Here is an 18,134-nt window from a genome sequence, read left to right on the forward strand (position 1 = left end):
AAAAAAATACTACAAAATGGACATGTGATATGTCAAACAGGGCATGCTTGTATCAACTTGCCTCCAAAAGTATTGGCACCCTAGCACACTGGCCTTTGGGAATACTTACTACATCAATCCAACATCAAAGTTTGTCACAACGAACTTTACAAATCTATTTTTTTCTGCTGTTTTAACTGTGCCTTGCAGTCTGTTCCCGTCCTGTTTTGTTTCTGCTCCAAACCAGATGGTGATGGATGTGCACAGGACAGATTCAGTGACTGCAGTGTAGAACAGTGTTAACAGCTAATTTGGCAGACAATACTTTCTTAATTGGCATAGAAAGTACATCATCTGCTGGGCCTTTTTGAGAATGGAGTTTATGTTGGACTACCATTTCAGGTCTTGGGAATGTATTTCCCAGCAACTTGAAGGTCTCCACAGATGACACAGGGCTGTTGGATATTGTGAGGGGAAGTAGTGTTGAAGGGTCTGTCCTAAAGTCCACTATCATCTCCACAGTTTTTAGTGTGTTTAGCTATGACTGCACCATAGCACCAGCCGCTTCACCTTGTGCCCTCTTGGATGAGTCCAATGAGCATGGTATCATCTGCAAATTTAGGAGTTTAACATTTGGGTAACTTGGCGTGCAGTCATGACAGTTGTAACGAGTCTGTCTGTGTTTCCCCTTGTTTCTGTCTGCCGTCATTTCCCTGCTGTTAATTGTTGTCCCTGCCCACCTATCTGTTACCATGGACATTAACTGCACTCATTCTCTTCCCCAGATGTCTTGTCTTAGTCTGTGATTGCCTCCGTCTTGTGATTGGTTCTTGTTCCCTATATCTACTCTGTTTGTTCATTCCCCTGTTGTGAGTCATTGTTGGTGTTTGGTGTGTCAGCAATATTTAATATGTAATTCTAAATTCTAAGATTAGGATGCTCTTGTAACATTAAAATAATCCGTGTTTATTTTTTTGTCGCTCAAAATATGCGTCATAACTGCCGACTTGCGAAATCAGACACACAGAAGCAGACGCAGTTTTGGTTTGCTGCAGCTGGCAAGTTAAAATTTTGATATCATGCAGAGCTGTCAAGTGTCACGCATTGAGAGTGACAGTCATGCATTTGGGTGTTTTGTCACGCTCTCCCGCCACACATCGTATTTCTCACTCAGAAGAACTTTTTGACTATTTATCATATATTTAATAAGCCGCAGCGCCCAAAATGTATCAGTCTGCACCGCTGTGTCTATGGAACCGGGCAGGAATCACGCGCGTCACCCCTGGAGTTATCAGCCAATCAAAAAAAGAGGCTACACAATAGCCAATCAGAAAATAGCACTATCTGGGAAAGATTTAACGCAACAGCCAATGAAAAATATCGGGGTTGCGGGGGGGTTGGAGATGTCACGCTTGCCTGTCTTCAAAACTTGAGAGACCTGGTCATGAATACGACAAGGACTCAATTAGACATTGAACATTTTATTTGAAAGTAACCTTCAAATTAGTTTAGTTCAAACTGTTCAAAATATTTTTGTTTGCCTGCAGAAATAAAATTTTGTTTACTTGGTAGCAGTTCATTGATTTCATAAATGCAACACACTACAGTTTTTTCTATACTTTCCATAAAGGTAAAAAACGATATATGTAGTGTTATCTTCATTTTAGAAAAGGGTTTTGTGGCTCCCTGTGTTTTTTTCTGTGGGAAACGGGTCCAAATGGCTCTTTGAGTGTTTAAGGCTGCCGACCCCTGGTCTAGATTATAGTGTATGTTAAATAGTGTGGAGTTGATTAATGATTGTAACTGTTATGCTCAGGGAAGAGGCCAAATTCCTGTTCTTCATCAGCAGTTTTTCTGATTGCACTCCATTCACCTAAAACTGCAGGTACAGTCGTATGCAAAAGTTTAGGACGTTCATTTATGAATATTTGGGTGTTTGCATCAGCAATTTTATTTTGATCTATCAAATAACTGAAGGATGCAGTAATATTTCAGTAGTGAAATGAGGTTTATTGGATTGACAGAAAATGTGCGATGTGCATCAAAAGGAAATCTGAAGAGTGGCAACATAGAGGCCTCAAAACAACTCTCAAATGACCTGGAACAAATATCAAGGGGCATTACGCATGGCGGCAAAAGCACACAGCATTCCAAGAAAAACACTTGCTACCCACAGTAAAATTTGGTGGAGGTTCCATCATGCTGTGGGGCTGTTTGGCCAGTGCTGGTACTGGGAATCGGGTTAAAGTTGAGGGTTGCATGGATTCCAATCAATATCAGCAGATTCTTGAGATTAATGTTGAGAAATCAGCCACAAATTGAAGTTACACCGGGATATTTCAACAAGACAACGACCCAAAACTACCACTGCCCAAAATCTACTCGGGCATTTATGCAGAGGAACAAGTACAATGTTTTGGAATGGCCATCCCAGTCCCCAGGCCTGAATATCATTGAACATCTGTTGGGGGATTTCAAGCGGGCTGTCCATGCTCAGCAACCATCAAACCTAACTGACCTGGAGAGGTTTTGTAAGGAGGAATGGTCCAAAATACATTCATCCAGAATCCAGACACTCATTACAGGCTATAGGAAGCATCTAGATGCTGTTATTTCTGCTAAAGGAGGCTCTACTAAATATTGATGTGATTTTTCTGTTGGGGTGCCCAAATTTATGCACCTGTCAAATTTCATTTTGATGCATATTACGCATTTTCTGTTAATCCAATAAACCTCATTTCACTGCTGAAATATTACTGCGTCCTTCAGTTATTTGATAGATCAAAATGAAATTGCTGATCCAAACACCCACATATTTATTAATGAAAATCATGGAAATTTTCATGGGTTCCTAAACTTTTGCATACAACTGTATATACAACTGTATATACTGCTGTATATACAGTTGTATATACAGCAGTACTGAGAAATTGTGATAAATTGTGATTTCTTTTCTGTTTATGTGTTTGTCCAAAACTGTATTTTATCATTCAGTGCTGACAATAAATATTCCACAGTATGTCTTTCTTCAGCAAACACTTATAATCAGGTTCCTTCTAAAGTTATCATCTGTGTTTGTTAGCTACTCGCATATCCATGTATCCATGTATTCATGTGTCTCAGGTGATTATAGAGGATGTATCAGATTCAAAACTCTAAGATGCATTGAATTCCTGTTAAAGATTACAGAAATTGTGAAAAAATCTGAACTATCAAATAAAGTGCACTGACATGGACCTTGGTAAATTTAGTATTGATTCAGAGAGCAGACACTCTGCTTATTGTTTGTGCTGACTTGCAGTAGTGTGGTGTTTATTTAATATCACAAATCAATGAATTCTAACTTGTAAATTGTTTGCAAAAATATTTTTTACTCATCAACTTACAATTTTCTGTATTTCATTGTACAATATAGAGTCGTTTGTGCTGTCAAAGTCCAAGCATTGGAACAATGGAAATGACTAATACCCAGGTTGCTTGGGACTGGAGTATATTTAACATGCATTTACAGAGACTTGCCATAATTATATAACATGCCAGTTGCAAAGAGCATGCAAGAGCAAGAGAATCACAACAGGGAGAAAACTGGGCCATTAGTGTGCCTACAAAGAAAAGTTAAAGAAGCTGCCTGAGGTGTGATCAAAGGAAGAACAGAAGTTGACCGTGGTGTTGGCTGCACAGTCCTGTAGAGTGGAGACAACAAGCTCCCTCACTGCATTTGAATACCAAGTAATGTACCACATGCAAGAGCTGCTAAATCTAACAGTGCAATTAAGTGTAGCACTGAGTGGAGAGCCTCACAGATCTACTTAAGAGCACTTCAAATGTCAGATATAACCCAAGAATATTGCACAGCAGTGGTTGTCCTGCAAGCTGGCACCGAGGCCATCTTGGCAAAAGCTAATCCTCCACTTACTGCAAAAGATCACATGCCAGACTCATTTTATGATTTATCAGCCCAAGTGAGTGGGTTGGCTATTTCACAGTGTACCAGTTTTATAAAGCTTTTATATGTACAAGAATACAGAAATCTGTGATCTGGTATAAGAGCGCACATCATAATTAAAACATCCAGAAACTGTTGGGCTAAAATGCTGCCAGAAGAGAGACTAATGGCCTCACTAGTAACCCAATGGACCACTTCAATACAAAACTTGAAATTAAAATTGTATTGATCATGTACAGCCATAAACAGTATGACATGCAGTGAAAACTTCTTTATTACTGTCAAGGGGGTGGTAGCTCTTTTACTGCTTTGTGCTGAAGTCCATTATCAACTCCATAGTGGCCACACAAAAATAAGTGTACAATGAGTGAAGCAAGGAAATTTTGTCAAGCAACAAATGTAGAAGGATAAATTAGCTTTGCTTAGATTTATTTACTTGCATGCCATCAACCGAGGTCTTTCCCTAACAAAAATAGCAACATTTACTTAAGTTTAGTTTTTATAGCTTAATCTCATAGGTATGGTTTTTATGATTGATGCTTTGTTACTAATTAGAGTTGTGCTTTTTCTCTTCCTATACTTTCCTATGCTCAAACCAGAGGGGCTTATCCCTTAAAGAAAAAACAGCAGTATATCCGATGTCATTGAAAAGCCCAAGGGAAAAGATGATGTCTGATGTTCTGTCTAGAACTGTCTTTTGAATGCCTTAAGTCATGATTATGTTCAAATTTTGTTTATATCGTTTGTCTTAAAGGACAAAAAAGAGGGAAATGTAGTGGAAATTTGAAATATAATGAGTGTTTTTATATAATTATATGTTTTTATATAATTGTTATGTGCTTTTACAGTATTGTGTGTCAGACTAGTGAAAAAGAACAAGAGGACCTTGTTCCAACTGTTAACATTGTATGTGCTAGAAGCATGGGAACTTTAGGGGAGTATGCGTGCATGTGCTCGATAAGAACTGAAAATGCTACGTGGCCTTGTTGAGGTCATAATTCAAAGGGATACATCTTCAGTAACCGGGGAGGGTGCATGCCACACATACACACATACACACACACATACCTGGGGTACAAAAAGGAAAGAGCTAAAACACTAGAATTTGCCTGTTCACTGTGTAGACTTTGCACTATATGGAAGATGCCTTTTGCTGCACTCACTCACTCATTTTCTACCGCTTATCCGAACTACCTCGGGTCACGGGGGGCCTGTGCCTATCTCAGGTGTCATCGGGCATCAAGGCAGGATACACCCTGGACGGAGTGCCAACCCATCGCAGGGCACACAAACACTCTCATTCACTCACGCAATCACACTCTACGGACAATTTTCCAGAGATGCCAATCAACCTACCATGCATGTCTTTGGACCGGGGGAGGAAACCGGAGTACCCGGAGGAAACCCCCAAGGCACGGGGAGAACATGCAAACTCCACACACACAAGGCGGAGGCGTGAATCGAACCCCGACCATGGAGGTGTGAGCGAACGTGCTACCCACTAAGCCACTGTGCCCCCCCCCTTCCTGCAGCAAAATATAATTTTTCCTTACTTCTTTGCTTTTACTACCACCTCTGAGTAGTGTAATTTATACATCTGGATCCAAACTGCCACCACAGGCGCAGGGTGGGTGAGATATGGCTGAACACTCGCCTGGCTGTCGTGAATGTGGAGTGTTTTTGGAGTGTTTGCTGACACTGAGGGACAGTTAAGTCGCAAGTCCTCTATGATGGTGAATTTGGTAGGGGATTTTTTAGCCTTAAATGCTGAGCTCTAGTCAACAAACAACATTTTAACATAATCTCTCTTCCTGGTGTCCAGATGTGTGTAGGAGGCGTGTGATGGTGTCATTTTTTTGATCAATTGAACAAAAAGCTGTGTAAACAATGTTGAATGTCCTATTTTCTTTAAAGAAGATAATAGACTAATGGGAGAATGTGCTTGCATGAAGGGCTCTCAGTTATGAAAATCATATCAGAAAGGTTTGGGAAACTATTGGGTCTACTGACACAAAAAATATCCTTGTTTGGCTTGCTTAAATGCTGTTGTTTCTGAATACTTTTAAGAGGTGTTGGATAATCACCTCTTTGCTGAAACACGAACAGAGCATATGGGACAACAGGCCATTGGTGGGAGACCTCACACTTGGTCACACTATAAGAATGAAAGGAGCTTTACCGCTACATCCCATTGATTGAATAGCAGAGGTTTGAGTTCGTCCAAAGTCAGATTCACCAAAAAAACCTGGAAAATTCATGTACCCGGCATGAAAATGCCAATGTCAATGAAAATTACCTGGCTGTCAATAGCAACTAATTAATGGCTCCTGAGGACACAGGGTGCCATTTTCCTGTTTGCTGTTGACACATACAGAACACAGTTGTGCAATACGAAGGCCAACTGGCCATATTGTGCAATAGTAAAGACAGTTACCATCCATCAATGCAAGCAGCAAATACTGCATTAATGTTGCATTAAATAATGTTGAACCATGTTAGAAAATTATGCATACCGCATTAGGCAAGATTTAGATTTAGCCATGAAGCATCTCTAACGCTGAGCATTGGTTACATACAGGAGACTGATGGGGAAGGTGTAGTCTCCAACCCTAACACAAAGCAATGGGACTTTAGCATGGTGCTATGCAGTTTGTTCAAACTTGGACTCATCAGACCAAAACACATTTTGCTCCATAAGTCTTGGATGTCACCTTACTTCATATCCCAAACATGAAAAATACATGTTGTTGTTGTCACATACAGGAAGTGACAAGTTCTTGCAAGATATTCCTGTAGATATTTTAACATTGACACATGTAGTGTGGAAGCCTCCTTGATATGCTTTCTTGCCTTTCTTGTCAATTTTGAAGGGAAACACTTTTCTTGGTCACTGTGTCACTGCGCTGCCCATCCTAATCATCTAATGTTTTAGAAATACAAATGTACCCCTATTCTGATTGACATATTTCGATTTATTCTTCTTTGTAAGCTTTTTGCAGACTATGTCTTCCCAACAAAACCCTACAGAAAGACCTGATCTTTATTTTGGGGTAATTTGAGTTATTTTATTGATTATCTGAACTTTCAACCTATATTCAGTATTAAATATTCAATCACCCGTTGGTCCAGAACTGCAAGTTCCACTTGGAATAAAAGTAAGTAGAACATCAAGTGATTTTCAAACTTGACCCTTAAAGTAAGTCAGTCGCTGGATAAGGTCATTTGACATCTGTTCTAAATGTATTTTTTGTAAGATCTGTATATGGGTATTTGCTAAATTCTAGAAAAGTAAAATTTAACATCTACAGTCCACTACTGCTGCTTTATAAATACTCAACAATGCTTAAGATTGTATTTTCATTCAAACTATACTAAAATTAGGTTCTCCTAATAGCTGAAGCAAATAGTAAAATAGCCCACTTATATATATAATTAAGGTCCCTGGCACGAACCCACGGTTTCACCACCATCCACGGATAAAATGGAAGGGTTGTGTCAGGAAGGGCATGTGGCATAAATCCAGTGCTAAATCAAATATGTGGATCAGATGATCTTCTGTGGTGACACTGAACAGGGAGCAGCTAAAGGAAAGCAACAACATTTGGAATAATTGAAATAATGTGTATTTATTCTGCAAAGTTATGACATATGACTAGCGCTGTTGTGGCGGTCTTGTTTTGTTTCTCACCCTTGTTTGCTCTTGCCTGCTGTTTGTTATTTCTTATTTTTCTACCGAGCGCACACACACACGCACACACACGCACTCACACACAGACACACAAACACACACACACTCACACTCACACACATTTTTGATGCTAACCCACTGCAACCAGCAAGTTGCTGTTGCATGATGGTCTGGATGAGCCCGGCACTGCTGAGAACTGCACACTGCAGTGTACAAACTCACACATTACAAACTCTTGCAATAGCAACAGACAAGCCAGTCTGAGGGATGTAATAAAGGTGGATATGACAGTGTTATAATTCCTTATGGTGCTCAAGAGGTGCAACAGTAAAACAGACAATAAAAAGCTGGAAAGAGAGAACTACAAAACACAAAAATATATAAAAAAATACTAGGTGTATAATACTAGGTTTAAATACTACAGAACCAAGTACAGATGAATATCTCACAATTTAGGTACAAATATATAGACTGCATATTGTATTTCAATGAACGTTGTGTAAGCATGGTCATTTTGCAGTGTGCAGTATGTTTCGTCGTATATCCATTAAACTTATTGTATATACAAATCCGATAGTACATTCGTTTTTTAAAAACATACTGATTTTTATTTAGACAACCAAATATTAAGCCACAGTTGATTGAAGATACAGAAGTAAAATATATAACAAAAAAATTCCAAAAGAGCCGATAAATGCAGCAAGATGGCTTACATAATCATCTAAATAATGGCACAACATCTGCTAAATGAGGTATAAAGAAACAGTTGTAAACTGCCATTGATCACATTTTTGACACAATCATAAAGAAATATGATTTTTTTTTTTTTTAATACACAATCATTAGCAAAACTTATGCCTGTTTTGGAGCTCAAACAACTTTGCAGTTAAAAATCACATTTACAAATAATAATATTCACAAATAGTTTTCAGATGTGAGGCAGCTATAAATGGTCTTGTAACTCACTTTTTACTAAAAAAAATTGTCTCCTTTAAATAACATAAATTAGGTTATTTATTTTTAACCTTCAGAATTAGTTTGGTTAATGTTTTAATACATTGTTACTAGAATAATTTTTAGATTTGCAATGCTTGATGTTATGCAAGAATCTTTGGATTATACAGCAGGATACAGAAAGATAAAAATATTGAGAATTATACATTCATCCATTAATATAGAATATTCCTGATCCAGGTTGGCATGGATCCCTAGCCCTATCCTTATCCCAGGAACAGTGGGAGCACAACATGAAAACACTCTGAATAGTACAACTGTCCAACACAGGGCACTGCGCACGCACTCACACACACTCGCTTGCTCTCTCACTCACTCACTCACTCACTCACTCACTCACTCACTCACTATAATGAAAAGGCTCTGTTCACTTAAATATTAAGAATGAATCATTTGTTTTACACGCAGTTTCCATGCCTGACTGTGAACGACATGCAATGCTTTGGTACATTTAAACCTTTATCAATTAGAGTTTACTATTTGTTACAAAGAGATAACTTTGTGATCTGCTTTCGAGGAAATAGGGAGCATGAAGGTGTTGCCCTCTAGTGCGCTTGTGTAGAGAATGCACACTACAAAAATAACTACAAAGGCAATGAGATAAACCATCAACAAAAAAAATAAAACTATACATTTCATTTTCGAGATAAAGTATGGTTGATATGTCTCTTATTTTTATGGGAAAAGGTAAAATAGTATATTTTCTTCCTCTTAAAGTGCTTTTCCCATTAACATCCATGCTAATTATGAAAGTAACTCAACAGTCAATACAAATTGATATTTAAGAAAACATGCTTATTAAAAACATCTAAATTAGTGCATAGATGACAAAAATCCTTCAATATCAGATTTCTGAAACTTCCTGCTTAGTACTATACTCAGTTACAGTGCCACATAAAAGTGTTATATTTCAACTCTTTCAGATTTGCTCCATTAAAAATGGCACGAAGTGTTTTTAAACCTCCAAACAATTAAATCCTATATAAAAACTTTATAAAGGTTGAACAACTTTACTATGACACAGTATATGTATGCAGTCAATTAAGGCTCACGAAGGAGAGAAAACTAAACCCATCAAATGTTATAATGCTGTTCATTATAAAGGGACAATCATTATGTTGATCTGTATTAGATCATGCCAAGACACAAAGAATATAATCATTTCATTCCTCTTAGGCAACTACTTTTGGAGGTATATGATGATGATACAAAGAGTTCCTACGAGACCCAGGGCCTGGATGCCAAGGAACCAGAGTAGCAGCCAGAAGAGAAGCACAACCATAGGCTCTACGATCTTTTCCCCAAAGTAGAGCTGTGTGAAGCCGATGCCTCTTAGGCACTTATTGAACATCCCAAACAGAGTGCCCAGCCTCTCGCAGTCATCCACTTGGGCTGCCTCTGGTACTGTATCTGATGCAGCCTGAGGCATGGTGTTAGAAGTGCCATGCATTTGTGCTCTTGCCCGGAGGTCATTCTAAAAAGAAAGAAGAGATTAATTACCTTTTATGTTTTAACTTTGGATGGCATCCTTATGTAAGTCAAACTCAACAGAAACTCACAGGTTTAAAATGATATATGTGTAATTAGCTGTATATAACTCTAAATCTTGCCTAATGCGGTATGCATACTTTTCTAACCTTTGATGTTATGGGTGTACAATACTGAAAGATAGGTGTTCAAATGTATATGTGTATGTGTGTTGTCACAGGCTCCGTGTGGTTGGTACCACAAGAACCACGTGGGCTTTTGAGGAAGCGTAGTGAGGTTTGAAGCAGTAAGAAGTCGTTGTATCTTTACAGGAACACACAGGCTCTAACTATAATCATTAAACATCCACATCATGTCTACGAAACCATGTGGTGCTAAAATCGCAGGTAAACTTGAAGATAAAAACTGTGGGAACAAATTCAGAACTGAAAATAGAAACTGACCTTTAAATAAAAGATTAAGCTTAATAAGGGTTCATTATTTGACCATTATAATTAACAATGATACATTAAGACTCATGCAAATTTAAACACGCTGTTGAAAGGGCCTATTTGCATGTGCACACACACACACACACACACACACACACACACACACACACACACACACACACACACACACACACACACACACAGTTACGCTACATGTTTACATCTTTAGCGGTCACAATGTGTTACTTTATGCTGTGATGTAAAACTCCTGGAGTTTGGACACATTTCGGTAGCCAATGATCACAGTTACTCACTAAATAACTTGCTTTTACCTGCTCGCTGTCTGCTGTGTAACCTCCTGGATACCTCCTCTGACCCTCAAAATCACGACCGTTAATGACTGCCGGCAACTCCTTAGACATTTTGTCACTAAAAACTAAACCCAACTAACAGACACCAGGAGACGAGACTGAACCAGCGCTGTTCGAAACACTTCCGGATTCAGTTGTCAAATACGGGACTCGTGTGACGTCATCAGAGCCGAACGGCTCAGAATCGTGATTCTTTCTGCAGTAATAACTCCGTCCCCGAATATTTTGATTCTTAGAACATTCAACTAAAAACAGAGCAAACTTAAACATGCCACAAAGGCCAGACTATTTAGACCTAAGAAAAACCTTCAATGTAACCAGTGTTTAATGTGATAAGCAGAAAAAGACTCCCATAATATAATATATGACACATCAAATCTGGAGGTTTTGCTACAGAGAAGACCAGCATATGACTCCTGCTCTGTTGATTCTCAATTTTGCTGTAAAAATCATATGCAAAAGTGATGCCTTCCCAGTAGTATAAAGTCCATAATAAGATGTAGCTGAGAGTACACACAAATAAATACAATATTTTCCAAAAGTTTGTGGACACCTGATTGACACATCCATTTTTGGACATACCTTTCCAGAGCTTGCACACTTTTTTGGTAACCTCCACACTCCTAAAATGGATTTCCACTAGACTTCCACTAGATTTCCACTAGACTTCCATTAGATTTCAACTAGACTTCCACTTGATTTCCACTAGACTTCCACTCGATTTCCACTATATTTTGGAGTGTGACTGTGTTGTGTCTTTCTGCAGATTAATCCTCAATAGCTCTAGTGAGGTCAAACACTGATGTCGTGTGAGGAGGCCTGGGGGACAATCAGAAAGGGTAGAGGTCATACAGTATCTATTCAGGATGATCAAGTTCTTCCACTCCAACCTTGACAAACCATGTTTTCATGGACCCTGCTTTGTGCACAGGGGCATTAACATGCTGAGGCAGCTTTGGGGCTTTTAGTTTCAGTGAATGGAAACTGTAATATTACAGCATTCAAAGACAATTTATACAATTCTGTACCTCCAATTTTGTGGAAACAGTTTGGGGATTATGGTCCAGGTGTCTAAAATCTTTTAACAATATAATGTAGTTCTACCAAAAAACTTAAATATACGTTTTTAGAAGATTTTATATTTTATTATTTTTTAGATCATTTTGAACAATTAAAATCTACTTTATGTAACTCTCTTTTTTTGTAGTTTTAATGTTACTTTAATGTTACTATGAAACATGTTTATTTATTTATTTATTTATTTATTTATTTATTTATTTATTTATTTATATTCTAAAAATAAAAACTATTATATGTTTAAGTTTAGCTAAGTTTATCTTGGACTCTAACGCTATAGGCTCAGGCTTCAGCCAATGAGAATGAAGCTTCTTTGAACACAGCATACTACTTTACTGATCAGTATGCAGTAACAGTACACCGCCCATAAGAGTGCATACTATGTAGTATATACTATGTAGTAGTCTAGTACGCTGTTTGGGACGAAGCCTGAATGTTCCATATGAGGCCTGTGTGAACAAGTCATGGAAAATGGCGACCGCAGAGCCGGTGAGTTGATGCCTAACTCTAAGAATAATTTTCCGTTTTTTGAGGGTTTTTTTGAAACATTCATAAGATAATATGTCAACACGAATGTTTGTGTATAAGACCTAGTTCAGGATTAGCCAGAAATGTGAGCTGTAGTTAGACTTTATAAAGTTAATCGACATGTTTGAATGGGAGAAGTGAAGAGTCTCTAACTTATTCCTGTCTTAACAAGATAAGCTGAGACTAGTTTGTCGTCTTGTTTAGAGAAGCGCCTTAGCTAGTTTAGGAGGCTAGTTAACACTTTGCTGCCACTGCAAGTTGTTCTGGACGTTTGGCTTTGCTTTTGTATGAATTATTATACAGCTATGTAAAGACAACATGTGTTAATGTTAGCAATCTTCACCTGGAGGAGTTGTAAAACTAGTTTAAAATAGGTTTACTTCAGAAATGTTTAAGCCTCAGCTTATAATAAAAACCTCAGACAGACGGGAATACACTTTTTGGTTTGTCATCTAGTTTGTTTTTTTAGTTCCAGCTGTTGGCAGTGCTGTTAATTTGAGTTTTGAACATGATATTGAACATGATCCTGTAGATCTCATAGAGTTTATATGGGATAAAATGCTTCATCGTCCTTATAAGAACATACGACTAGTTGCAGAATGCTTTGGAATAGTAAACTGATTCATTTTAAATGACAGTTGTACAGTGTCAGTTTATTTCTTGAAGTAAGTTATTTGCTAGACTTGACGTTTCCGTAAGCCGTTTGTTTGTTGGCATTTCTGTTCTCAAGGAAGTAATATTGAATCCATTGAAGAGTGAAGAGGAGAACTCAGAAGAGACAAGTCAGGAGATTGTCAGCCCTGAGTGTTACATCAAACATCCGCTACAAAACAGGTCAACCATAAGCTACACCTCACCCTTCTGTACCCACTTTCTGTTTTTCACGCCGTTGTTTTAGGCGACAGACTTGTCGAGTTTTGTGTGTACAGGATTGTCACTTTATTACAAGTTTGTGTAACTGCTTGTCTTCCTGCAGATGGTCTTTATGGTTCTTTAAAAATGACAAGAGCAAAACATGGCAAGCCAACTTGCGACTGATTTCAAAGTTTGACACAGTAGAAGATTTCTGGGCGTAAGTGTTACATTTTGTATGTGTAGCTACGAATGTCGTGCAGAGAAAAATATTAGACTGCTTTGGGTTGATGTGGCTTATTCATATTTTTTAGGCTTTATAACCATATTCAGCTGTCCAGTAATTTGATGTCTGGATGTGACTATTCACTGTTCAAGGTGGGCCTCTATTACTATTATTATTATTATTAGCAGTAGTATTTGTTTGTTTGTTTGTTTGTTTTTGTGTGTGGAGAAAAGCACAAGCTTGTTATAATATTTTAGTCAAGATGTTGTGTACTTACATTTTGTATTTGTGTGTGAACCACATTTTGCAATTGTCTTAATATGTACATTTTTGCATCTTATAGGACGGCATTGAGCCCATGTGGGAGGATGAGAGAAATAAGAAAGGAGGGCGCTGGCTCATCACCCTCAACAAACAGCAGAGGAAGCACGACTTGGACAGTTTTTGGCTGGAAACAGTGAGTATTCTTTTGAATTTGCTGCTTTAACCTGATTCCATACAGATGTGCACAGCTGTGTTCTTGTCCTGATGTTTCTGTGTTTGCAGATGCTTTGTCTTATAGGAGAAGCTTTTGATGACTACAGTGATGATGTTTGTGGTGCTGTAGTCAACATCCGAACAAAAGGAGATAAAATTGCTGTCTGGACTTCCGATTATGAGAACAAAGATTCAGTAACACACATAGGGTTAGAAGTTTACACACATGTATTTAAAAACGCACACTTATTGTGAAAGATGCATATTTTAATGCAAACATAGTATTGATATGTAAATGTGTGTCAATGTGGTTGTCTCTGTCTACAGGAGGGTGTATAAGGAGCGATTAGGAATCCCTATGAAGATGACCATTGGCTATCAGTCTCATGCTGACACAGCCACAAAGAGTGGCTCAACTACCAAGAACAAGTTTGTGGTCTGAAAATCTGAGCCTGAAACCACTCTCCCTTCACCCTATCTCCACCGCCTCTCCCTTTAAACCTCCTCTCTTTCTCATGCACTTTGCTCTTCTGCCCTAAACCAAAGCTTCAAATTCAAAGAATCAACCAGTTTCTCACTCAAAATACCACCAAACCTCAACTAGTACCACCGACGAGCCCCAACAGGAATCCCGAACACACCTTAGCTCACAAAGTACCGACAGGTTTAACACATAATACACTAAGAAATGTTAACTAAACAGCAAAGCATTGATGTACACTCAAATCATGTGGACAGTCCTCATCAAAAATGACTTGAACAAACTTGCATATTCATTGTCAAACAGGACTCCGAGATTGTAAAATATTTGATGTGTTCCTTTTTAAAAAGAAATGTGTTGAATTATTTAATGTCTGAGGAAAGGTAATGACTGTGTGCACCCTTATCCAGCAGCCTCACTGCAATAGTGCCTATTGAACACATTTTTAATTTATTCAGACTTTATCTTAACATTTTGCGAAGGTGGTATACAACGACCCGCCCATGTAATCAAGCAAATCTTCAAAATGCTGCCTTGTTTCTTTCAGCAAAAACATGATTAAATTTGGGGTTTTGCAATTCAGTACGTGTTTTTATTTTATATATATACATTCTTGTTCGAATGGTAGCATAATAGGACTTTAATTCTACTGTAATAGATGATTTGTTATTGTCTGACTGTAATTGGATTTAGCTTGGTACAACATATCCCGAACATCACTAGGACTTAAATAAAGTAGATTTATGTGGATTAGAATTATTTCACTAAAACTGCCAATAGGCTTAACTTTTAAAGACAAAGGGATCTTGTTGATGAGTGTCACCACAGCATGAGCGCTAAATGCAAAACTAAAAAAATAAAATTATAATTATAAAGAGAGAGACAGAGCGGTGTTCTAGTAGTAAGGCTCACTGATTTAAATTTTTTCTGACAGAGGTATTTGACAGCTTTGTCCTTAGCTACTCAGAATCTACATAGTACAACATGTAGAGTGCTCATGCTGATTAAAAGGGTTCTCTTCAAGGTAAAGTCATTTTTATGAGAGAAACCCTGTCTGTCCATCCATTTCCATTTTGTGTACTGCTTGTCCTACACATCCTACTTTTGCCAGAGGACTCAGACAGACACCCTGGAGGGAGTGCAAACCCATCCCGCTCACACATTACGGACAATTTAGATATGCCAATCAGCCTACAGAACATGATTCTGGACAGGAGGAAGAAAACCAGAGTACGCAGAGGAAATCAAGATCAGTTTTCAGCTTTCTTTCAACCACAGTGTTGTGTTTCTCTGTGCTGAAAATATATAATCCCTATCACCTGCCATTCTCCTGTCTCTAATTATGATTGAGCTGTGTGTGCTGCTCTATTAAAAGTTGGCTACAATTACTGCTTTATTAGTGACGATCAGGTTCCCTGAGTTCTTCAAACAGATGCAGGCTTAGAAAATATACATATTTTGTGTCACAGCTCATGGTTACGAAAATGTTATCAAGTAGAGATGTGTTGGTTATGAGTCGACTTCTATAGCTAATGTGCAGTAACACGGACTTCTGCCACAAGTATATCAGTATTGTGTATTCATGATTCTCTTATACCTGTAAGCGCATTTAGTGGGATCATCAACACCTGATTTGTTTGGCACTGCATAATTCTTCTCTAGTGTGAATTTTAAGCCATATGTTTGAATCGGTGTGTTATATGTGTGACTGAAACAGTATGATGGGTTGACTGCATGACTGCTTGTTATAATGTGTAGTGAAATGAGCCAGGCAGGTGAAAATCAGCATAAAAACACCAGAATCATTGTAGATTAAATAGCAAACACAGGACGACAATTATTTTTGATGCAGCAATGCTTATTGCATTTCATAAAATACTGCTGGTTTTCTGTTTATTTATATTTTATCAAGCATACTTCAATTTGTTATTTTCTTCGTTTTTATTGAACTAGTTAAGTATTAGATAAGCAAACAAACAAATGTAACTCAAAAATTCATTGAGAATACTATTTATGCCATTTTGTAGTCTTATGGTTGAGTTGTTTATAGACGATCTATTAAGAACACCAAAAAAACAAACAAATGTAAATATTCATGTAATCTATGAAATTATCTCATTTTTGTTTATTGAGATGTATGTATGGATGGATAGTTCTCGTGCCTAAAAACTCAACACACCATTGTCCAAAAAAGTGTTAATCTTCCTCTTGGCTGTAAACTAATTTAGGTTAAATAGGTACATGGTGTTCATGTGATTATACCCTGGAAATTATGTATTATTATACAGGTGTGGCCCACAGACAACACAAAGCATGGCACTTATGTAACATCAGTGAAAGTTAATGCCCCTTTGCGTCATGTCACCTGAAGTAGAGTCGCACCTCACCAATACAGCGCTTTTTTTTTTTTTAAATAAAAAAATATTTTTTATTTTTGTTTTTAAAATCTATTTTGTTGCCATTACTGAATATGGGTTCAAGTTGTGGGTCCACCTTGATCCATGCATCTCCTTTTTAGTCATTTATTTTTCATTTATTTATTTCTTTTTAATAGAAAAACTTAAGACTGTGCCTCTTGCCTGACTAAATCTGAGAGGACATCCTTAAACAGGAGCACTCAAGATGTTCTCTCTGGGTTCACGATCAGGGCATTGGTTTTAACCGTTATCCTCATCATGCCATGGATGATGACAGATTTTATGAGCGTTAAGTCCCCTCTCTTCTGTCTATAGCCCTGTGACAACATTCTTCAGCTGCTAAGTACATACGCTCCTTGGTTTTGTGATTATTATCCTCCAACTGTTTTCCCAGATAGGGGTTAAATCTGGTGTAAAGAGGTTCATAATAGACTAAAAGGGATTTTTAAAGGAGAATCACTATTAATTGGGTGATTCTTTTTTTAACCAGCTCTATCTTACAGAAATAATAAGGGGAAAAATCTCTGCAAATAGACCTACCAAAGTAAAGAACTGCACTGAATATACTTCTCCTGGAGGCTTGCTATACTTCCATAATATCAGTTATATGTTCATAAATGTTTTATTTTCAAGCTCTGATGCCCACCTACTGTAAGATAAGCTTGACCATAAAAATATACTTGTTACATAAAAAAACATGACGTTCAAAATAGAGAGAGCAAATGACCCTTATGTAGTGTTTGTTTTCTCTTAAATGTGTTTTAATATCTAATATCACATTTGCAAAGGTTTGGTTTGCTCATTTTGCACTCTTAGTGATCCATTTGAGTAACTATAATATACTATACTATGTAATCTATCCAGTCTGATGACTTGTCATCTCTCCTCTCACTTAATAATGTTTAAGTGACTGTAAAGAATCACTAAGACAGGAGCTTTTCGGGTGTTTACGGGTGTGGTTTGGGGCTGTGAACAAAGGTCCACTAGATGGAGACACAATTAGCCATCATCTTACCAGGGTGAGAGTGAAGGACCATTAAATCAGCTCGATCATGCACATCTCACATCACTCAAAAAGTATAAATCATAACCAGAACAAACTAGCTGTAAAATCTAAGGAGCTAAATAACCCGCTTAGGGAAATCCATGTTTGGATTCC

At 37.7% G+C, this 18,134-nt stretch overlaps 2 protein-coding genes across 2 annotated transcripts; one reads left to right on the plus strand and one right to left on the minus strand.

Annotated features, from left to right (window-relative positions):
• Positions 1-8,681: 8,681 nt before the first annotated feature.
• Positions 8,682-11,069, minus strand: fam241a (family with sequence similarity 241 member A). Its single transcript, XM_027150070.2, has 2 exons — positions 10,879-11,069; positions 8,682-10,101 (listed from the first exon to the last, which is right to left on the minus strand). Exons 1-2 carry the CDS (start codon positions 10,966-10,968, stop codon positions 9,808-9,810), a joined length of 384 nt encoding a protein of 127 aa, XP_027005871.1. The 5' UTR covers positions 10,969-11,069; the 3' UTR covers positions 8,682-9,807.
• A 1,261-nt stretch (positions 11,070-12,330) lies between these two features.
• eif4eb (eukaryotic translation initiation factor 4eb) lies at positions 12,331-15,140 on the plus strand. Its single transcript, XM_027150071.2, has 7 exons — positions 12,331-12,483; positions 13,253-13,356; positions 13,499-13,594; positions 13,689-13,752; positions 13,944-14,057; positions 14,147-14,286; positions 14,405-15,140. Exons 1-7 carry the CDS (start codon positions 12,466-12,468, stop codon positions 14,517-14,519), a joined length of 651 nt encoding a protein of 216 aa, XP_027005872.1. The 5' UTR covers positions 12,331-12,465; the 3' UTR covers positions 14,520-15,140.
• The last annotated feature ends 2,994 nt before the right edge of the window (positions 15,141-18,134 follow it).

Source organism: Tachysurus fulvidraco, chromosome 4 (assembly GCF_022655615.1).
Source record: "Tachysurus fulvidraco isolate hzauxx_2018 chromosome 4, HZAU_PFXX_2.0, whole genome shotgun sequence".
NCBI classification, from domain to species: domain Eukaryota; kingdom Metazoa; phylum Chordata; class Actinopteri; order Siluriformes; family Bagridae; genus Tachysurus; species Tachysurus fulvidraco.